This window comes from Nannobrachium achirus (genome assembly GCF_963921795.1).
Source record: "Nannobrachium achirus genome assembly, chromosome: 12".
NCBI classification, from domain to species: Eukaryota; Metazoa; Chordata; class Actinopteri; order Myctophiformes; family Myctophidae; genus Nannobrachium; species Nannobrachium achirus.
In genome coordinates, this window is record NC_137832.1 from 40064747 (window position 1) to 40089073 (window position 24327).

The window sequence follows — 24327 nt, forward strand, 5'->3', positions numbered from 1 at the left end:
CATCTGCGTGTCTCTCTTTTTCAATTTGTTATGCCTCCCAACTATTATTCCACTGTGCTTCCTCCCAATTGCTGTCTTTCTACAGGTGGTGGAGATAGCGCTAAAGGTTAGCCCCATACTGGGTGCCCACATGTTCCAGACCCTGCTGCCTGCTGTCTTCAGAGGCATTGTGGACGGAGAAGTACGTTTATAACATGTCTGTGTTTTCAGTACAGTGCCAGAATGGCAATGGAAGAGACCATTTTCAAATGCCCCCTTTGGCAGCAAAGGTTCTAGTATTGCCTGATAAGAGACCGTTTTCAACAGTATAATACTTTATACTTGCACGAGAGGTGACTCTAAGCACGCAAGATTGTAGATTATTTTTTTCTCTCAATCATTCATTATCACAGGGACGCGTGGAGGGGTTAACAGGTGGAGCTGGCAGATTTGTTTCTAGCATAAAATCTCAATCCATAAGGTTGTGTTATACAGTATGCCAAAATATTCCCATCGACCATCGTCAACCAAACATTTCTTTCAGATTGCCGTTATATTTGCGCTAGAAAGTAGAAAAGCAAATTAATGTAAGATCAGCTCCCAAGTACTTAGCTCAACTTAAGTTATACACCGTATAGCGTTGCACAGGTCGCAAATGGCAGATCTACAAGCTCATAATGTGTCGCGTCTATGGCACTTTGTGAGCTTGTAGATCTGCTCTTTTCGGCGCATGACCCCATATATGACAAAGTACTGTATACATTTGACTGTAGCAGGTGCAGTGTCGGATTACTATAGTAACCTGACTGCACACTGTCAGTTTCAATGAACAGTAACTGTCCTTCTGGTGTATACCATATCACTTTCATAGGATATTCTTTTCAGGACAAAGCTAAGATCACAGGCTATAAGATGAAGTAACGTTGATGCGGAGTATTCCTACCATAGTTTCAGCAACGATTTGGCCAAAAAAAGAACGTTCCTTTTTTACAGACGATCTTTTTAATATTCGGACTGAATAATAAATTGTGCCGCTGCAGGATGATAAAAAAAAAGTTGGTTGAATTTAGGACACCAAAACTACCGCCGCACAAGATCATTTAAAAAAATGTCAAATGTTTCACTATACTTCTGCACTTTGGCTATATGAAATCTTTTCTTTAGAGCAATAAACTGGTCTAGTTTATGTGTAATGTGCTTCAGCAGCAGCCTAAACCACATGGGTTTCAATTCAAATTAAATTAATTCGATTTTTCTGCCTGTTTAACCACGTTCACGCTGGTGTACTGTTAAATTTGAATGAAATAGCTTAGGGGAAAGCCAGTGTTTCAAAAGGTAGTAACGTTAGTTAGGCTGCAGCTTACTCTTTATTAGGCCTATGTTAGATTTAAAGAGGAAGCATACAAATGTTTTATTGATTTACCTTTCGGTCTGCTGGCCTTCCTGTTGTCTTTGCCAAGAATCTCAAATTCTTTCCTCCTGTCATATAAAGTCTTGTTAGAGATGCTACATGATATATGCTATTATTGATTGGCTCCTACAGTATAAAGATCTTTACTCCTGACATGTTCTCTCTGTAAAAGCTCTCTCATGGATTTTGTGTCTGTGTTGTACAGAGGTACCCGGTGGTGATGTCCACCTACCTAGGTATCATGGGTCGCGTCCTGCTCCAGAACTCCAGTTTTTTCTCCTCTCTGCTCACTCAGATGGCCTCTGAGTGCAACCAGGAGGTAAGACTTACTGTAGCAGTAACATGAAATTCATTCCCTACATTTCTATCTGGCTTGACCGTTATTTCTTTGAAGATCTTTTAAGACAAAACCCACTAGCACCTCTGCCAAAAGGTGTGGTATTGAATTAGGCAGAATTAAATAAGACATGGCTACTGGTATATTTGGAACCCCAAGTGTTTTCTTTCATTTGTTTTCCTCCATGGTTTTGTTAGATGTTGTTGCCTTGACCAGCATAACTGAATGACTTTGGGTGAGGCCATTGCAAAAATATCCATGCTAATAAAAATGAGGAGGAGACATGAAGCAAAATAAATAGTGACAAGGAAAACAGAAGAGCTACATCCTCTGACCCGGAGTATATTTTAACATCCAGTTTGAGCTCAGGTGTGTACTTTTATGTAAATATATTTTGGAGAATGATAGCAATCATTGTAAGAGCTGCTGTGAGAGAAACATGGCACCATGCACTCTGTTTATATCCTCAAATCAGACCAAAGTAATGTGTGAATCAAAGATGTCATGAACCATGACATTGATCTTGTCATTCTAATAATACAACAAACTTATAAAGCACCTGTCTAGGTACTCAAACACTATCCAAAACAAATAACTTAATTAAAGCAAAACTAATTTAATTAATAAGTAAAAGAAACTGGGGCTAAAGAAGCGAACTAAAACAGCTAAAAATAGGTGAAAAGACAGAATTAGGTGGGGAAGGCAAGTCTGGGGGTGGTTTTGAAGAAGATCAATCAAGCTTTATTTATATAGCACAATTCAGACAATAAGTGGAGTTCAATGTGCTTCACAGGAAAAAGAATGTTCAAGAAAGAAGGATAAAAAAATTGGAAGTTAACCAAGAAGACAAAGGATCGGTGGCTTGAATCCTAAAAGCACCCCGGTTTAGTCTGGTTCTTGTAAAGGAGCGCTTGTTTTAGGTGGAGATGACAGAGGCGCGGCGTCTCAGGCGACCTTGAGCCAGAATAGTAAATCTTTGTCCCCCCGACTTTGCACGGTCCAAGTGAACAGCGGCGCACTCCATACCTCCGGTTCAGTCAATCACAAGCTTCCGCTGGCGGGTCTTAACTGTACCGGGGTGCCTTTTGGATACATGCAATACAGTGGGGCTGCTTTGATGTGGGTTGAGAGAGTGCTCCAGAAAGTGGGGGCGGTAAATGAGAAAATCTCACCCCAGGTTCGGTGGTTAGCATCAGCGTGATGATGATGGTGGAAGAGCTCAGAGAGTTGGGGGAAGCTAGGCTGTTGAGGGCCTTGCGGTATGAGTAGAATTTCTGTGTTTGGCCCAGGAGAAGGTGAAGATCATAGAGAACTGGTGTGATGTGGTCTCTGGAGTGTGTACTGGTGAGAAGATGGTCAGTGGAGTTTTGTACATATTGTAGTTTGTTGAGGTGCCATTCAATAGTTGCCTGGCTCCAGCGCCCATAGACCCGCCCACTCTCTGAGCGATGAAAGCCAATGAAATCAATTCAAGACGGAGGAGGGGGTGGGTCTAACTTTTGAAAATCAACAGAAACAGTGGAGGGAGGGGGATCTCAGCCAAAGCTCTTAATTGCTCCTTTGAACTTCACAGGGGGGTTGTGCACACCTCTTTAGCATCAAAGACAACGACCTGTTTGATGCCTGTCATAGAGGGGAGGGGGAGGGAGGAATGTTTTTGTGTACACACGAGTCAAACACAACCCCTCCCACCAGATCTCTTGTGATTGGGAATTTCAAATTTCAAATCCCCTCCCCTTTGAAATCTCTTGTCAATGGGACAATGTCAGACTCAAGCTCAGCTCTGAAATCAGGCTAATTCAGTAGGCTGTTTTCAGTAATCAATGGTTTCTGCAACAGTGAGTGACTGTTTGGACATGTCTTACAATAAATGTGTGAAATCTGTGTATGTACAAATGTACGTATAGTATATCTCAATTATGATCAAGAGGGGGCAGGCTTTGGTGTGCATAAGGCCCGCCACCACTCGGCCATGATTGGAGGAAGGCCACACTCTATCCTGATTGGAGGAAAACTTGTCTCCTCCACCAAAACTGAAACTGCTCTTTTCTCCTCACATGGGGATAACTCTGAAGTCCAAATATGGACCAAACGCTCTATAGTAACTAGTACTATCAGAACATATACCCATTTTGTTATTATTTGAATTAAATGAAATCACTTACCCTACCTTTAAATCGTATCTTCAAATCTCACATGCTCATTCAACAACTCCACATGTATATTATTTCAAGACGGCGTATTCGTTTAGGTCAGGGCTGCCCAAAAGGTAGATCGTGATCTACCAGTAGATCACAAAGGCTGTGCAGGTAGACCACATGACCCTAAAAATATATAATTAAAATGTAAAGAAAAATATTTATGAACAATTATGTCGCATCTGTCACTTGAATTAAGGTGACTGATTGATTGACATAAAAAGGGGCCTGTCAGCTCCCTTCATGGCTTCTAAAGTAAGCAAACCACCCAATGAAATGCTTTGTTTTCAAGAGTCATTAGGCATTACAAATAACCCCAAAAACAACAAACAGTGCCGCTATTCCAAAGCCACCTCAGGTACCTCTTTATTGGGGAGGTTAGATCATGTCGAGCAGGTCATTTTAAAAGTAGCCCTCAAGTCAAAAAAGTGTGGGCACCCCTGGGTTAGGTGCAAGCTTTGCCAATCATTGGCACTCTAAGCTGCAACATTTGTTTATTTGTTCATTTTGTTAGGGTTCCTGGAGTTTAAGTTGAAAAACATACATAATGTATATTTAAAGACATACAGTACATTAAACATTAGAGGGCTTGCAAATTAATTTGGGAAAAAATGCAAGCTAAGACCTATATTACTATAGTACCACATACACTTATGTGTGTATGAATAAACCCATACTGATGACTATGTTACCAGAGTTTCAAAAATCCACGGATTGTGACATGCCAAAAATATTTTTATTTGATTACCTTTCACTTTTTTTACTATTACACAAGTTCACACACATGTTGATTCCGCTGAATATAACAAACAGCAGTTTTAGGATCACAAAATAGTTCTACTTAAGATCATCAAAGGAGCGTTCACACTCCCCAAAGAATTTGTAAGCAGTCGTCAGTGTGTCAGCAAGTCACAGTCATCAACCCTTCTGGCCTTCGTCAGCATTTTAAAATGTTTAAAGAGGTTTGAGATAACAGATATTTGAAGACATTTATGCTTATCTTCGCCTATTTTCAGATATCAGTGTATGACACATCCTTTAGAAGCTATTTCTGCCTTACTGTCACAAGTTGTGGATAAGGTCGGTTTATTTAACAGACAGCACAATGGGGAACATATACAAATGATAGATTGGGCTTAATATAACCATTACCATTGAGAATTAAAAATATGTCTTGAGGTGCTTTGCTGAGTGCTGATCCACGTCTGGTTATGTTAAAAGGATGAGAATAATAGAGTTCGCAACACGGGTATACTCAGCTCTGTTTTATTGCTTCAACGTTTCGATCCGTTTGGATCTTCTTCAGGAATAGTATGAGAGTATGTTAAAACAAAAGGATAACAGAAAAAGGGGTGCGGGTAGTGTAGCAACCCCAGCTGGAATAACGGTGACGTCCGACAGATGATGTGATGTATCTTTATTATGAACGTGAAAATAAAAACAAGGCATAAAACACATAGGGCCTAATCAATATAGGCAATAATAAACCAACACCTGTCCACATTAACCAATAAAAAAAAACACATATTATATCAAACCCACAAATACGTAGAAAGTACAACCCCAACAATAAAATCCCACAATAACATTATAAACCAACTATAAAAGTAATGTTCACCTTGTTCCCTCTCCAGCTAGGTGCTAAACTTTCAAAACTGGACTCTCTTCCAGTGGCGTGTCCGTCCCGTTTCCAGTTTAATCTTTAAAGTTCTCCGTCACTCCGACCGGCGACCGCAACGAACATTTCTTCCCCACAGCTGACGCTGGCTGGCTATCAGCCGTCCTTTTGCTACAATGCGGTAGTGCGCTTCTGGTTTTTCAGACAGACATTTCAGAATAAAAGCTTTCCTCCTGGGTCCGTTACAGGTGGTGGGCAGAGGATTCTCCTATCAAGATGTTAGTTTTGTATTTGGGTAGGAAGTCGAGAACCTCTGTCTTTCGGTATGTCATTCCACATTTTGGTGGCAGCGTAGAATAGTTGTATAGTAGCCAAATTTGGGGAGATCAAGGTCAGATGATCTCCTCATGGGCATCACTCACTCTAGTGAAGTAGTTTGACAAGTACAAAGAGTCCAACACGCTTCAGCCAGTTAAAGGTAGAAGGGCTCGGTGCTCAGCAGGGATAACTGTGATCGTAAAGTCTTCAGACTGAGGCTGACTTTAGACCCCAAAAAAACGGATTCTGTTTTTCTGTAATGACAGATAGTTATCAGAGAGTGTGGATATTGTTGAGCTCAGAGCCGAGTGCTTTCATAGCTATTACTTGAATAGCCTATAATCAACCATGTGAGTCTCTATGGGTGGCAGTGACTGTAGTCTTCTATGTGGATATGGATTTTAAAATGTTTTGTCTCACCATGACTGTCCAGCAGTAGTTAAATAACATCATCAGACATGAATTTGGAGTAGCTTTTTGTTTATTGAATCATTGGTCATTGTGGTTTCTCGCCATTACAATTATATAATACCTACATCATTAAGCCCTCTCACAGGCACACTTTGGCCATGCTTAGCACAGTTAGTAAACTGTAAAACACGTGTTTGGGGAACCTGGCGTTCCCACAACATTGCGAGTGTTAAGTTACGAGTCCACTGTCAGCCATTAGTTTACTGATTTACCATTCCACAGCTACTGTCTCTGTTAACGATTCTCTCTCTCTCTCTCTCCGTTGCTCTCCTCTTATCCCCTTCACTCTCCTCTGCCCCACTGTTCGTCCCTTACTTTCTCTCTTGTCCCCGCTTTCACTCTCCGACTTCAAACCCCACACACCTCCCTGGCTGTTCCAGGTGGACCAGTTGTTAGGTGCCGTGATAGAGATGTGGGTGGACCGCATGGACAACATCACCCAGCCGGAGAGGAGGAAGCTGTCTTCTCTGGCCCTCCTCTCCCTCCTACCATCTGACAACAGGTAATGTCTACTTTTAATGTCTAGGAGGGCCTGGTATATACAGTAGGTGGGGGCGTGGTATAGGCATGACAACCACTGCATGACAACCACTGCGGTTGCCTCAAGGTTATAGATGGAAAGTGAGGGACCTTTATGAGTGACCTTTACAGTATATTTTTGCACTTTTCAATCTTAGCCATCTAGAATAGGGTTTGTCTGTATGTACATGCAGGTACACATATATGTCTGTCTCTACAAAGGAAAACATTCACAGCTCATGCCACTACGTGTGTCACAAAACACACACAGTCCTGTGAAAGTGAAAGACTTAAACCCTATAGACTTATTTGACGGAGTAGCCCAAGCTATGAGATGCTATTGCTACACTTTTGATAGTAGGTCCACTGGTGTTATTTACTTCTTCACCAAACCTCTTAGCCGAAAATTGCTGATTTACAAGCTCACAAGCTGTTGCGTAGTAACACGCTGTGAGTGTTCTCTCTCTCTCTCTCTCTCTCTCTCTCTCTCTCTCTCTCTCTCTCTCTCTCTCTCTCTGTCTGTGTCACTCACTGCCTAATGATCCACGTGAAAAATACAATCCACTTTACATGCGTCTCCCATTTAATCTTTTGATGGCATGATGATTACATGACACATTAGCATATTTACAACACCAACATGTCTTTCCTGGCAAGGAAAGAAGATAAATGTGCACTGCTGTGGGAGACAAATTATGAATAACACATTAAAGCTTCAAAGTTGGAACCACGTCTTCTTGTATGTGTAACTGATGATCACATACAGTAAGTGTGCTTAGCTAAATCTTGGATTGACTTCACATATCCTCAGACAGGCCACCACGTGCCATTACTGAGGAACATCTACCATTATTTCAAAAGAAGACTTTCTTTCTTTCTTTCTTTTATTGTATTAGACAACCAGGAACAAATGGCCTTTGTCATTTGATGTTTCACGTTGAGGGAGTGAGGACATTAGGAAGCCATAACGTAAAGAACTGTAAGAACATCCTTCTTGTGTGCCAGATATAAAAAGTAATGGCTTGTTTTTCAGTATTCTTTCTGACAGGGGCATTAGAGAGGGGGAATGGACTTAGAAGTGGCTGTTTTCTCTTCTTTTCTTTCCTTTTTTCTATAGTTTCTACAGTTTGAGCCAGTCACAGCATCTGGTGACGGAAAATGTTGGCTTTGCCAGCACAAAGGAATATCTCTTGTCACTGGTCATGTGCACTTAACGTAACACGAGCATAAGTTGAATCTGATGAGAAGTTCCATGTAATCTATGTCTCTGTGGAGATTAACTGAGGGGTACTTACCCATTAGATAGTAATGGGAGGAGAAGCTGGATGGAATTGGGATTGACATGCGCGTCCTCCCACGCAATAAGGAATCTTTAATATGACACACACGCAGTGGTTGCCATGGCTTCCAGGTCGGCAGGGGTATTATCAGGAGATTGGTGGGCAGAGCAGAGGTGCTCAGCGGTGCGTGTTACATTCTCTGGGAATTAACAGGAAAATTGTGGCGATGCATGACTGAAAATGGTAGGCGTGCCTTTGATTATTAAACTCTGTGTTACCACGCATCATCTCGACTCATTGGCTGCCAGAATTATAACATCTCTTTGGTCTAGGCTGCCAGCTTGTTTTTCACTAACCACTAATAAAATCATAGAATATTCTGCGTCACTCCGATCCGCTCACGGGAGCCCTCAAATGACGCACATGGGTGTCACTGTCCATACGTGACCATCCATTTGGAAGATATAGGCTCTCGTGTCCATCACATCAATGATGTGATTTATTTCCATATTTTTTTTGTTTCTGGTTACGGCATCGACGTGTCAGGTGTAGGGATGGGTCGATATGAACATTTCATATCCTGATTATTGTGAGAATTTGTGACCAAAGAAATCGCAATTTACGATATTATCGCGATATTCAAAATATCCCCAACATCCATTATCCTGAGGCGGAACATTTGCCAAAAAGAGATTGGCAAAGAGATTTGGTAGAGAGTGAAAAAAGACAATCAAGTATGTATACAAGTGTGTTTTACCAATAAAGGGTTTAAGTGGTACCCGGATATGCATCACGATAAATTAAATCTCCACGATACGATTATCGAGAGTGTGTTTTTATCACGATAAACGTTAATATTGCTTATCGTCCCATCCCTAGTCAGGTGACGTCCAGGCAATCCCGGAAATGAGTGGTGAGTGGTGACCCATAAAACGCAGTGTGTGTGGACACGGGGCATAAATGAAAGTCCTTTATACGTTTACAGTATGTGTCAGTGGCCATGATGTGTGTCAGTGGCAACTCAGCAGCTGTAATGCACAGTTTGAGTTCAACTATGTTATATTCCCGATCTGTGGGAGGCAGCAAAGTGCCGTAAGGCATCCACTGTGGCTGAAAGTACATGAAGGATAGAGTGGTTCAATACAACATATACAAATGTTTACTGAACAATTAAAAGTACACGATCCAAAGGCACAGGCAATGCACAAATGATTATTTTGGCTAAATGTGTCGTAAACTGGACAGGTGGTCTGCAAGAACATAGTTACAATGTAGCAGAGAAAAAGAATAACACAAAGAATAAGACGGAAACGATAACACCCAAAATCCACCCCTTTGCAGATAACCACTAGGCAAATTTAATATAGGATAATTATGCTCCTGAGACAGGTAGAAAGAACAAAGGCATTGACCACTGTGGGAGTATGCACTCATGCGTTAGCTCGTGCACAGCCATGAATTTGACATGAATTTGGCTCATGGTCATAGAATTTCGCTATGGTCACACATTCCTTTCTCAAGCTTTTTGTAGCTCTCTGTCTCCTTCTCACTTAAAACACTCACACTTTCAATGATATGTTTTTCTTTTTTAACCTGAACCATCTATCCTGTGCACATTTTCACATTTGTTTTTTTATGAACCTAATGTATGTTCAGTATTATCTTGACTACCAAAACTCTTGATTTTTCTCCCCAGGGATCAATTAAGTGAATTGTAATCTAATCCAGCTTGTAACAGATACATGTTATCTGTCTTGTCAGTGTGATCCAGGACAAATTCTGTGGTATCATCAACATCTGTGTGGAGGCGTTACATGACGTGATGACAGAAGACACAGACTCAAGCACCTTTAAAGAGTAAGTCCAGCATGTTGTTCATTCCAAACTCCAGTTGAAGAAAGATGTAACAGACATCAGCCATTTCAACACCTGCATCAGACAAGTGTTTGAGAGTAACACTAACAATCAAGCAAATAAACAAACAAAGCACAACTAGGCCAGCTGGAATATCTGTATTGAAAGTTGAAAGTGATGCCATTAGAAGATGAGCAGCAGAGGAGGTGAAAATCATCAAAACTCAAATGGAGAACATCGTGATCGCAGGTGGAGACAGGTCAGTCAGGTTGAGTGGTTGAGTTTGACAGGACAGATTTTGCCGGCTCTGACAATTTGACGGAGTAATGGTGTGTGAAATGGCACAGAGGACACTGTCTCACTTTGGGATGAGACATGGCCGCAACTGTAACACATGCCGTCCCACCCAATCTTCGACACCGCTTTGTCCAAGCTTGTCTCGTATACATTTCACAAACAAATAACACAGGTTCAACCCACACTTGACCCATTCAAACCACGTGGTTACCCGTACTGGGGCATCGCCATTCACACAAGATATTTGTCTGCAAGTTTATTTGCATGTACTGTACGTTCTTATGAGCAGTGTTGTCACATTTTGAGTTTTGACGTTTGTTGATATTGGCAGATATAACCGCGTCACACCACCACCTACAGTCAGACCACCACCTACAGTAGCATGCACTCTACAGAATTTTCAATCACTGTTGTGTCTCTGTGTAAAGCAGAATAAAAAGCAAGAAGCAAGAGCACTTTTGTAATTTTCTGTTCTGATCCTTACCGGGCATTAGAACTGGAATATACAAATGTATACACCCTATATACAGTACAGTCATCCAGTATGATGCAGATCAAGAGAGGGAGTGTAAACATAATTAAGCATGTGTTCCTTGTATTTTATTTTTTACCGCAGTCTAAAATATTTGTCGATTCTTTTTTCTTTACTGTTTGTAAAAACAATGGAATATGTAGCATACTGCTGTAATCTTCTCAGCCAAGTCCTGGAACATTATGGATTTCTTCTGACATGAGACACTGTATGTCCATATGGGAATTCCGAGATAATGGGCTTAGTATTGATGACATCATGGATCTCTATATATGGTCTCTACGAGCATAAGGACGAAATGGTTAGCACCGCTCGAATAGGGACAAGGACTGACAGATACAGAGATATTTGCAAGTGTGACTCGCTCATTTGTCAATTTTGTCTTTATTTTTATTTGTTATTTTTGTATCATCAGGCATCCTGTAACTTGTGTGTTATTGCATATATAAGGGCATTTGCATATAGTTACTCATACATTGCCAACGGATATGTTTATGTGAACAAGTTTTATGTGAATCCATTTTAGTGTGGCATTGTGCAGAGTTTTTAGATGAGTTTTACTCCCCTGATGACTAATGATCCTCTATTGCGTGTATGAGGCATACTGGGTAAAAATGGATGTTATCCTCAAAATTCATTCTTGTTCTGTCTGTGTGATTGAGAGTGAGAAAAAGAAACTCCCTGTGGAATGCACTCTCCAACCATTTAATATAGCCTCCACTCTATCCTTCAAAACCGCTCTCAAAACCCACCTCTTTAATACTGGTTTCCCCAACTGCTCACCCCTTGTCTTACTGTTCTACTGTTCTGTATTGATTTGACTCTATTGACATAACTTATTATATTTATTTATTTTAGTTTCCTCCCTCCCCCATGTAAAGTGTCTTTGGGTACGGCACTTAAAAAGTGCTATATGAATCTGAGATATTAATATTAAAACATGGGCTGGCACTTTTTCTGCTTTTAGCCATACAATTTAGGCAAGGCTAATTTATCTTTGTAGCAGATATGTTGTGTACATGTACACTATGCACACTCAATACTCGTCACACATAGGCTACAGATCGTTTTGTTGGGTCTTTGGCTTTGCATTTGTGCTTTGAGCTCAGACAGACATAGTAACTAGCACACAGGTTTGTGCATGCAGATGAACCGAACATCTGGAAAACTGCATGCAAAATTGCCAGTGTGTGGTGCACAGATTTAACTAAATCAAAACGGGAAAGCATCTGTAATGTTATACTTTGCCTATTTGCATGCTTTGCAAGCTCAAAAATCGTGACAATTTGAATATATACATATATACTTTTAAGGCTAACATTTTCAACTCAAATATTTGCTTCTGGGCGTCGCTGGAACAAAATATTTAGACATGCGGGTTGACAGCAAAATGAATATCAATTTTGGGGGTCCTTTACACGAAAAGGTTTGAGCACCACTGTACTGTACCATATATTTTATAGAAAACTGTATTTCTTTTTAATAAGCTCTGACCGGCTCCAACTCCGCCATTAAGAAGGACAGATGTAAACAAGAAAAATTAATTGTCGAGCGATACAAATAAGTGATTTAGCGTAAAATCCCACCGCTCAAAATCGAGATAAAAAAAAAAAAAAAGATTGTTCTCCTTTAATGGGAGACACACCTGTTGTGTGTGTGCGCATTTTTGCGTACGTATGTATGTAGGCTTGAATATTTTGATTTTTGTGCTTGCAGCTGCATGCTGATAAGCCATTTTGAGGAACCCAAGCTGAGCGATGATGAGGAGCCACCGACAGAACAGGACAAGAGGAAGAAATTGGTGAGTCAAATGAATGCCTTCAATACACATCAGGGCAAATCTTTATTGCAAATCATTAACCCACTTTTTTTAACTGCCACCCCCATGGGGGTATGGGGGTGGCAGTTTACATCAGTTAATGTTTTGCAACTTTTTCTAAATTCTTACTCTCGTATGTATCAAAATAGGGATTATAAATGTGACATTCTTTGGAGGCTGTATGTATGTAGCACAACATACTAACATCTGCAGCCGATTGCAACGTAGCTACCAACCAATTACATTAATTAAACAGGATACAGTGCAACACATTTCCCAATTTAAAGACATGTATTGTACCGCCTTCTTTCTTTCTTTCTGTCTTTCGTCCGTCTGTCTGTCTGTGTTATTTCTTTCTGTCTATTGTTTTTACTTCACTGCCCCTCCCCTCAAAGGACTGTTAGTCCTAGCACTCAAAATATTCTGTGTGCAAGTTTCTTTCACCTAAATTATAAACAATTGCCTGTGCCCGTGTCCTTGGCATTACTTATTGCATAGGCTGTCTCTAACCCCATGGGGTTGGGAGGGCGGTATCAGGATCTCCCAAGCTTGTTTCCTTTTCTTTTTTCTGGCTTGTTCATTTATAAGGAATACTTCCCTCCTTGTCCGGAGGAAGTATTTATTGCCTTATTGCCTGAAGTCACCAGTAACTGTAATAGTCTGTGGTTGGAATGGCTAGGATCTTGCTGAACAAAAATCTGCTTTATAATGTATGTCCGGAATGGATGGAAGCACTGTATTGCTTTGCTGTTGAGGTCTGTTCAGTTGCCATACCAAGCAGTGATGCTCTCGGGGGTACTTCTACAGTATAGAAGGCCTGTTAGGATCTTTGGGATACTCTTTTTCTGCTCTTCCAATATCCGACTTGATCTTGCACATGTGCGTTAATCAAATAACCAAGAAGCAGGTTGTTAATATATGATTTAATGTATTTAATGTAAATTTAATGTATTATATAAGAAAATAGATCTACGTGGTCAGTAGCAAAGTTAGATTGTAGATCTGCTTGTTTAAAATGTTCATTAATTGTTATCAATATGATTTTTTTTAAATTGATTTGAAGTCATATCGCGCAGCCCTAATCCATGCATCCCTTTCCCCACTTTGTCTCTCTCCCCCTCTATCAGAATTATGAGTGGACCCCCTCTGTAGTGCATGGTGGCATCATGCTGCAAGTCATTATAGGGTAATCAGGGATCAGGGCTGGGTCTGAGCAGGGGACCCATCTAATGGATTCCTACTCTAATGTGTGCGTGCGTGCATGCATGCATGCATGCGTGTGCATTTGTTACCTGCAGGTGTCCAGACATGGAGTGGAAAGGCAGTGAGTGTATACTTTTTGAATCTGCCTTTGTGTTCTAATGAAGACATTCTGCAATGTTAATTTTACATTGTGCGTGCGTGCGTGCGTGCGTGCGTGCTTTCACATAATGTGCTTACATGTAAAGTATTTCAATAATTGGCTCCAATTTGGCTCCCTTCATTTTGGTTAGAGAGTTCACGTTTGTGTCGATGGTTCTGTGCATGCATATGTGCGTCGTCAAGAGCTGGCAACTGACAGAGGACACTGTTTATTCCTGCACACAATCCCTGTCTCTTGATGGATAGTTGCCTCCATCTGCCTCGGCGGTGTGTCCCCTCTTCTCGTAGAGAAGATGTCGCTTCTCATTTATCACACTGAACACCGGCACATTAGCACAGCAAGCCTTTTACTGAATGCAATGGCAACCATTGCATCTACAAATTACACTGCACCCATTTTTATAGTCCCCCTTCCATCCTGTTTTAATGGCACATATTCAGTGTTCCCTATTTTATCACCTTATAACCTTTTCATAGGTAATATAGATCAGTGGTTCTCAAACGTTTTAATTTAAAGGACCCCCATAAGTCTAAATGAAAGTGTGCAAATGGAACCTAATGGACCTGTATTCGGTTCCATTTGCACACACTCAGAGTTATAGACCTGTAAGGGTCCATTTGGAAACCCCTCAAGGAAACCTGAAGGTCCACTGCTCTGGATGAATGACTGAAATAAGTCCCACACAGAGATTGGGTTACTCTAGCTAGCACCCATAATACCACTGGCAGCAAGATTCAGATATTAGATTATTTTATATTACCAACGTTGTGAGAAGCTGTCTTCAGATACCCTGATGAAGACAGCTTGCTGAAACATTGGTAATTAAAATCTAAATGGAGCTACGTTGAGTGTGCGTTATTCTTCCCTATTTTCACTCAAGCTTACAGCAAAGGTTAACACAGACTAGAGAGAGAGAGAGAGAGAGAGAGAGAGAGAGAGAGAGAGCAAGCAATGTAAGTCTGTGTGAGAGACGGTAGATGAATGGCTATTGAATGATCGATTGCTTTTCTGTATTACTTATTGTCTCCACCAGCCGAAGGCTGAGGGGAGAGTATGTTTTCCCCTCCGTCCGTCCGTCCGTGCGTCCGTCCGTCCGTGTGTCCGTGTGTCCGTCCGTGTGTGTGTCCTCGCAGTTTGTGTGCAGCTAATCTCAGTCACCGTTGGCCCGGTCGCTGCCAAAGTGAGCACACACATTCCCTGGATGCCAATCTAGAACCTCTGCCCTAAATTTTTCAAATGGCCCTCATGGTGGCGCTATAACAGGCCCATTCGTCCTGAGTTTGTGTACAGCTAATCTCCGGCGCCGTTGGCCCGTTCGCTGCCAAAATGAGCACACACACTCCCTGGATGCCAATTCAGAACCTCTGCCCCAAATTTTTCAAATGGCCCTCATGGTGGCGCTATAACAGGCCGATTCGTCCTCCCAGTTTGTGTACAGCTAATCTCCGGCGCCGTTGGCCCGGTCGCTGCCAAAATGAGCACACACACTCCCTGGATGCCAATTCAGAACCTCTGCCCCAAAGTTTTCAAATGGCCCTAATGGTGGCGCTATAACAGGCCGATTTGTGTGGCCTGGTGGAGACCTGTGCTCGGAAGAGCACTGCTTCTAGTTGTATATGATTTATGACATGATTAATTGTAACATGCTTTTGATAGAAGTTATGATCAATATGTGATTTATCCTTGGGCCAGGCTTGTTGTGGTATATGTGACCATACTGTCATTTTGTAATGTTATTATATTCAGAGGTGCACAATCTGCACATACCTTTTTGGGCTAGTTCTCAGGGGAGCACCTGGTTATGTTGCTTAGTATGCACCCTAAAATGTTGTTCTATATACCAGTAAGACTCCCTGATCGGGAGATAAGCAACAGTCACGTCGCATACACAAACTTTAGAAGGCAGTCGTAGCCAATCAGGAGGGAATATAATGACTTGCATTTTTACTGGGAAATGGGACAGATCCATGTTGATGACATGACTTTAGAGCAAATAGAAGGCTACACACATTACATAATTAAGTGTGACAGAGCCATATGAATATATTCTGCACATTTAAAAGCAATGAATCCATTAAGAGAACTGCATACATATGATGGCAGACTGATCATTTTAATTGAGTGTGTGTATGAATACAGTTATTTACAAAATAAATAAGTAACACTCTTTAGTGTTACTATAGAATAGAGAAAAGATTCCGGCCATGGTCTAATTGTTTAGTACCTGATAATTGCACAGTAGCATTTTACTGGAGCTACAGTTCTGTGAGGACATATCTCCTCTACCGCAACGTTACTTTAGCCATCATGAGCCAGATTAAATTAATGCTGCAGAGGTTTAACACACTCCAAAGTGTTTACATTGTTTAAGTCACAGCTTCATGGGTTTCACATCCTAATATATTAACTTTGGCCAAACTCTTTAGTTTAATCCACGTGGGCCTTTATGTCCCCCCGGCAGCCAGGCTGCCGCGACGTGATCACAGAAATGAAACTCTGTCTCCTGAGATGGCTTGGACACGTACTTAGAATGCCCGCAAAGCGGATCCCCAAAGTAGCCCTCAGATGGACACCACCCGGGAAAAGGAAACAAGGCTGACCTAAGATAACCTGGCGCAGAACTGTGGAGGCTGGGCTGCTGCATAGGGGGAGGCACAACTGGTTGCCAAAGACTGATTGGTGGAGGAACATTATCGATGACTTATGCCCCATAGGGAGCGAAGAGCATAAATAAGTAAGTCCTTATTTCCTTATCATTCAGCAGCAGCAGCTTTGGCAGCTTGGTTTCAACAGAAACAGGCTTCCTTTAAAAAAACACGGATTTCAAAATAAAAGCCGCTCTTAATGATTATTCAACATATTTGTTATTGTACTTGCAGGAATACTTGACCAAAGACATAGTTACTGAAGCTATACATAAATTGATGATCCCTGTGGAAGGATGTCCTGAATCATCATGTGGGAAAGTCCTGCAATTTCAACTTGTGGGTGTACTCATTAACGTTAACTCATGTTACACATATTGCAGTTTAGGAAGTGAATAGTTATTGTGTGTGTTACCATCAGACAACCAAGTCACAAGCAAGGTTATCTATGGCTATGCACACAAATATACGCAATTCCATGCGTCATCATGGACAGAAGGAAATTATAGCAATCTTTTTATTTACTAAAGTGATCAACAAAGACATCTTAGGCTTGTCCCTCAGATGAACCTTGTTAAGACATCCACATATGATTTAACCCAATCGCTCCATCCCACTGGTCTCTGGGATAACATTTACTGTTGCCCAATTGCCCGGGGCAAATCAAAGAAATTACGGGCAAGAAAAAGCTGTCTGGAATTGCCCGGTCAGGCAGTTAGTTACCTAACCAATCCCACGGATGTCGGGATGTGGTATTTTTTTCTTTCTCGATTTCTCCTATTAATATTGGGCTGCAGCTGTCTGCCTTGCCGGAACCTCTCTGCCTATAAGTAGGCCAGGCTCTAGACTACGATAAAAATTAGTGTGCAAGTTAAAATTTCATGTGTTTGCATTTATGCATGTGCATGAATGATCATTAGGCTTTTTTGGACCATTGTGGTTTTGCTATACTGTCTCTTTTACATAAATGTATGGGTATTGTGTGGTGCACACAGTATCAATGTGGTGTGCTTACGATGAATCATGCCTTTTCAGTTCTCTCTCTTAACACATTAATTAGTTCCAGAAGTGCTGAGTTTTAATATGGAATGCTGAATACACACATACAGTACTATAATCAATGGGAATGGGATTTGAGAAGTATTTTCCCTACAGGGCAAGTAGGAAATAACCAGAACCTCTCTGGGAGTCATAAATACATAATGACTGGCTATTTAGATTAAGCAAAAAAACTGCCTGCAATAATATTAACTCTCCATAATGGATTAATTTTAAAAGATTTCCGACAGAGCTAGGAATTTAGCAGTTGTTTGATTAAGTGGTTTTTAATACATAACAACAGCTATATTCATCATTTTCACACACTGTGGGTACATTTCATTCTTTTTATTTTGCTAATTTATGTTGGGCTTGCTTTCATCTACAGTATATCAATGTCAAATCAATTATGAAAACAAGCACTGGTGGTGCAAAGCCACATTAGTGTGCCTGGGGTACTGTTTTTGACATGCATTTCTTTAATATTTTATTATACATTTTTAAGGCCCCATATTTCTACAGATGCTTCAAAATGCTACACAATTTGTGACACACAGTCATTTTGGGGATAAGCAAAATGCTACATATAATGAGTACATTTTGGTCTGATAATGACTTAAGTTACTATGGAAAGCTCCACCGGCTGTCCGTCTGTCTGTCGGTCCGTCACGTCACACTTTTGGCCCTACTCTTATCTCTGATCACCGTTGCCCCTATCCATGCCAAACTTTGCACACACACTCCTTGGCTGACAAACCACAACCTCCTCCCCCGATTTCTCACATGCCCCTATTCCAGTGCCACCATGAGGTTACATGCGACGGTCGCTTATCTCCCTATTAGGGAGTGTTACTGGTAATGTACTTGCTTTAAAGGACACAAAGGGAGCTTAAATAATTATTTAAACTAGCAACTGAAAGTATTTATGACAATGTTTACAGTATTAACATAAAGTGTAAAGTTCGCTTAAATACCTCTTGCGTTTGATGGCAAGAAATGTCTTCTGCAACCAACAGGAGGGGAAACGGCAACACCTTCTGGGGAAATCTAGGCAATTAATGATTGCCTATTTTCAATAGTTCCTTATTAGCCTCAGCTACACATAGAGGTCTGTGTATGGTTGTGGTGTCATTTATTGATCCTAACAGTTTTAAGGTATGTTTGGAATTTGTTAGCCTTTATTGAGTGGAGAGAGACAAGAAGATAGAGAGTTGGGAAATGACAACAAAGGGTCTGTCTGGCACGGGAGTTGAACCTGAGTCACGCTGATCTGTTTGTTGTACCCATGTGGTATGCGGCATGCGCCCTAACTATAAGGCTATTGAGACGCCCTAGTGGTTTTATTTCACGAGGGAAATGTAGATGCCCACAATACATAAACATAATCAACACATAATATACAGTATTTCCCTCTGGATTAAGAGCGTTTGCCAAGTGCCTAAATTGTAAATCGTATTTCAAACACACTCAAGTACAAAGCAAAACATGTTACAGCAGACAGTAGTGCTGTCATTCGCTTATGTTATGTGAAACTTAGTTTCATAAAGGGAATTGGAGTAACGCACATCGACTGGTGGGTGCTGGGCTAAAGAGGCTTCAGTTCAAGGAGGGTAACTGACAATTTGGGGTACTCCTCTATAAAGAAAAAACTGGCGTGCATTATCACATGACCTGATGAAGATCCAAGACGTTTTATTGCGACCGTCAGGTCGCAATTACTATCAAAACCTCCACCGGCTGTCAGTCTGTCTGTCACACGTCACACTTTTGCCCTACTCATATCTCCGCCACCGTTGCACCTATCCATTCCAAACTTTGCACATACGCTCCTTGGCTGCCAGACCACAACCTCCACCCATGGCCCTCTTCTAGTGCCACCATGAGGCTGATTCTTGCAAAACACATTTTTGGACACTGCTCCTACAAATCTTGCCTTAAAATCACGCAAATCGGTACACAGTATGTCTACACTCATCTCATCAACATGGATCTGTCCCATATAAAGCCACTATCTGGCCGATTTTTTCGAACACATTTTTGGACACTGCTCCTACAGATTTTGCCCTAAAATCACGCAAAGCGGTACACAGTATGTCTACAGTCATGTCATCAACATGGATCTGTTCCCTTTTAGCGCCACCATCAGGCTTATTTTTATAAACACATTTTTGGACACTGCTCCAGTGCTCCTACAGATTTTGCCCTAGAATCACGCAAAGCGGTACACAGTATGTCTAGAGTCATGTCATCAACATGGATCTGTCCCATTTAGCGCCACCATCAGGCCGATTTTTACATGTGACCTGATGGTCGCTTATCTCCCGATTAGGGAGTCTTACTGGTGTCTGTTAGCAGGCAGCATGTTCAATGCGCATCTCTAGCTGCAGGTGATGTTTGTGTGATTGTGTTGTTTTGCCTTGTTGGATGAGGAGATTGCAGCTTCCTCTATAGGGGATTGCCATCTTGAATAAAAGATGAACAGAGTGAACAGAGAGGCTAAATGGGAAATTACTCAGCACAATGCTTCTCATGCTCCACAGGCGGTTTTCTTCACGACTCTTCACTGGTGAACAGTCCCAGAGAGGCACTTGTTATTTAGCTATTCCTCTGTGTGTGTGTGTGTGTGTGTGTGTGTGTGTGTGTGTGTGTGTGTGTGTGTGTGTGTGTGTGTGTGTGTGTGTGTGTGTGTGTGTGTGTGAGAGAGCCATTTTGATTGAACCAATTGAAAACAGTGCTTATGAAAATGCTTACTACGGTAATAAAATCAATTGTAAAGTTCGCCCAAAACCTCATTGACTTCCGTTGAGATTATAATGTATTGACACAACCGAAGGTGAAAAAGTGACAGCTGCTGGGCCATTAATAGGATTTTGGGATTAACGTAGACAAAACATTTCTGACACTTTGTGTCAGTCTCCTCCATTATTAGGGACTAGAAAAACATGTTGATTGGTTCATCGCTGAGGAAAAACAAATGTGCTGTCCGTATGTTTTTTTTAAATAAAGTAGTGAAAGGTACCTCCACCATCTGTGTATAGAAGAGCACAAGAGGTACAGTATCCATACACTTGGCCTTGCACTGAATTCTCTGACAGTCTGTCATTCTGCTCTAGCCTTGTAGTTAGTGAACCTCCCTGAGACAGGGAGGTCGGGGTTTGATCCATGGCCGGGTCATACCTAGGACGGGACCCAGTGTCTCCCTGCTTGGCACTACTCATCAAGGGTTGGATTTGGGGGAAAGTCCCTGCGACATACTAGCGTCATGTCCAGGGGGTGTACATGTGCATCAAGCTGCCTCACGCTACAGAAACAAGGAAGTTAAAATATAAGGAAGGGAAACACTATTTATGAACGACTGAGATCTTTGTCATATAATCTGTTCAGGAATATAAAAGAAAATATATCAAAGGTATTTTTACAATCACTTGCTAATCGATGGGCATAGTGCATCATTAAATAATAATAATAACAGTAAATAATAATCGTTTCCGTCTCCGAAATATCGCGAGATTTGATTCCCAGACAGGAAACGGTGGATGGTCTCGCGATACTTGGCTCGTTTAGAAACATACTTTTTGCTCTTTAGATACTGCTATAAAATGACAGTGCACACATTGAAAATCCACACAGCACAAAAAAAATCCCTTTTTCATAAATATGTTTGTTCATGAACTTCATGAGCTGCTGGGAGGCTGCTCCACAGTCTTCCACCGAACTTCCGGCTGCAGTTTGGCACCCATGGTGCGACGAATCTGACGGTTGGAATTGCGAGATAGCGAAAGGGGCGTGGATGTCTTTACCTCTCATTTACCTTGTACAGAAACAGGAGATAGGCTTCTGCCCTATGGGCCTCATGGCTCTGCAAGGCTTACTTATATGCCTAGTGACATCCATAGTGACATTCATTTTAATTAAAGAAACATGATTCAAGATTAGTAGAATTACATGCTGTCTCACTGGTAAGCATTTCTTACAAGATTTCTTACCTGTTTCAAAACATTTATTCAAAAAAAATTCAACTGAGAAGTTCAAAAAAAATTCTCAGTTGAAAATGTGCTCTCCTTTCCATATTTTCAAAGAACACACTTGAAAAAGTTAGACATTACCTAAGCCCTACAATTTCAGGAATGATGGTGAGAGTGGGGGGTCTGACAGCACGGATGACATAACCTTGTAAGATGGAGGGGGAGTGCATGCTAGTGACGGATGATGGAGGAGGTCTGAGAAATCAGAAATGGGTCTGACATGCAAGTATGGATTCATAGTTTGTCTGGCCTTGTAAATATGTCTGATGTTTTTCTTAGTTTTGATTGATAGCAGCCGGTCTTCATAAACAGAGATGAGTATTTGTAATGTGATCATGTAAAGACTAGATGTTGGTGCACAAGTGGTGCAGTGGTAAATCTGGCTCGCCAAGCTTCTATATGAACACAGTTGGCCATGTTCAGAGGAGGGAAGTCAGGCGGGAAAAGCAATCGTTGTCAATGCACATACTCCTACGGGCTGGGGCAGCACCTCTCAGCGGGGAATGTCGAACGAGAAGATTAAAGCCAGGGACTCGCGGACAAGTTGAAGGGCGGAGTGGGCGCGGTTCCGTGAAATTCTCACGTGCCTGCTCGTTCATGGATGCCCTTGCAGGTGGCAAGAGCTGGAACCATCCAGCTCTTGTAAATATCGCCTGGCGTTTACTCGCGGAGCGGTTGTGTTTGTCTCCACCGCGGTGCGATCCCTACTGATCCAAGCGAGCACATCCGCGTTAATAGTCATCCGTTTGAAAGGCGCTAAAGACAGAACCTCTAGGGTACAACAGCAGTAGCAAGCGATGCGAGGAATTTATTGGTGACTAAATTGTAAGAAAGAAAAGGTAAAAAAAAAATTAGTAGTGTGTATTAGTAGTGTGTTTTGAAGAGAATGCCAAATGGCCGAAAATGTAGTATTGGCACAAATGGGCAGGGCCTCTATGGGGAGTTGCGGCATGATCTAAGGAATCCAGGGGAAATTACAATTTGTTTGTACGACCTACCGTTCAAGAGTTCTCTCATGTTCAACAATTTGGCTGACATTTCTGAGAGAGTCATGATTGAGGTTGAACAAAGTATTAATATAGAGGATAAATCCTACTTTTGGGGGAAGAGTGCCAAGAGTGATGAAGAGAGGAAAGGTGCAGGTGCAGGAGAGGGCTCCAGTTCTCTAGTACTTTGGTAATCTCTCTATATGCAAGTATAATCATTTTTTTTCTCTCTCAAAATTGCAATTACAAAAGCAATGTTAACAAATGAAAAACAGTGCACTGCTAACATAAAGCTGCATATAGTCTACACACCATGAGACAACGAGGCTTGCACTTTAACATTCAAGGTGGTCCAAATGGTTAGTTAAATCTCTCTCAAACGCCAGGAGTCATAGACAATTTAGGCGAGAGGTTTTCATTGTACTAATGCATGCCGTTTTGACTCTGTTTACACTGGAAAATAGGCATTCAACAAACGAACACTGCATGTTGTTAATGCCCTTTCAAAATAATGTACACTGGAGAAAATGTCAACTGTGCACAAGTCAAAGTGTATAGTGTGTCAAATTTAGTACCCTTGTGTTCTTTGAGAACTAGGTGGGTCTAAAATGAAGCAAGCTCCTGTTCTTTAACTGTTACACCAAAAACAAGTTAAACACTGCCAGAGGGTTTTTGCCATTTCAGTTGCATTAAGCACAGAGAGCTGTTATGAATACACTAGCCGATGTCTAGTGAGTCATTTTGGAACCTGGCATTCAACTCAACAAGTTGGCATTATACTATCTGTTTTAAAATGATACGTAAATCATTGTCACAACTGACTCTTATTTGCTTTCCCAGCAAATTAGTAAAAGCACTGAGCTCAAATCGGGCGGGAACATTATGTTTTCTGGCTGGCATACTGTAACTGGATTTACTTCCCACTTTTCAATGGCATTATCATTAATTATTGCTTTTCATATGTTTTGGCCAGGATGCTCAGGTATCCTTGACGGCAGTCGTAATTCGACCTTATATCTGACAGAGATTATTTGAGACTGTCTAGTAAATCTACACAGTTATGTTGGTAGACAGCAGGCCTTTGGTTGCGCAATCAGAAACACTAAACAGGTTTGCAAAGGATGAGAAGGAAAACAAACATCTTTGTTTGTTTTGGAGACAACTATGTGTTATCGTGTGTGTCCCTCTGCCATCTCACTATACTCACTCAAGACATCAAGTACAGCTTGATAGCGTCATACAGCTTAAAGGACCACTTCACCTCTGGGACAACCAGATCTTATTTTATTGTTGTTTGGGACACGATCAACGACTTTATTTTTTGTGTTCAATCTGTGTTTTTAGATATTTTAGTATTTTAGCATGCTACAAAGCATCATATGATATAACATGATGCTTTGTAGCATGATATTGCATCATCTAATGCATCAAATGAAGCAAAATGCATCATATGATGCTTTGTAGCATGCTGAAATACTAAAATATCTAAAAACACAGATTGAACACAAAAAATAACTTAGGATTGTGTTGATCGTGTCCCAAACAATAAAATAAGATCTGGTTGTCCCAGAGGTGAAATGGTCCTTTAAGCACTTTGCTGGCAGCAGCAGACCTTGAACACAGCCTTGTGTCACAAC

General features: G+C 41.3%; 1 protein-coding gene across 2 annotated transcripts in view; it reads left to right on the forward strand.

Moving 5' to 3' along the window:
• Positions 1-24327, forward strand: part of ipo11 (importin 11) — a 219418-nt gene that overhangs the window by 152024 nt on the left and 43067 nt on the right. For both annotated transcript variants that reach the window (XM_080738216.1, XM_080738217.1), the window contains exons 25-29: positions 86-181; positions 1596-1709; positions 6713-6834; positions 9893-9988; positions 12531-12615. In XM_080738216.1, coding sequence (XP_080594342.1) covers positions 86-181; positions 1596-1709; positions 6713-6834; positions 9893-9988; positions 12531-12615 — 513 coding nt within the window. The remainder of the gene's footprint in view (positions 1-85; positions 182-1595; positions 1710-6712; positions 6835-9892; positions 9989-12530; positions 12616-24327) is intronic.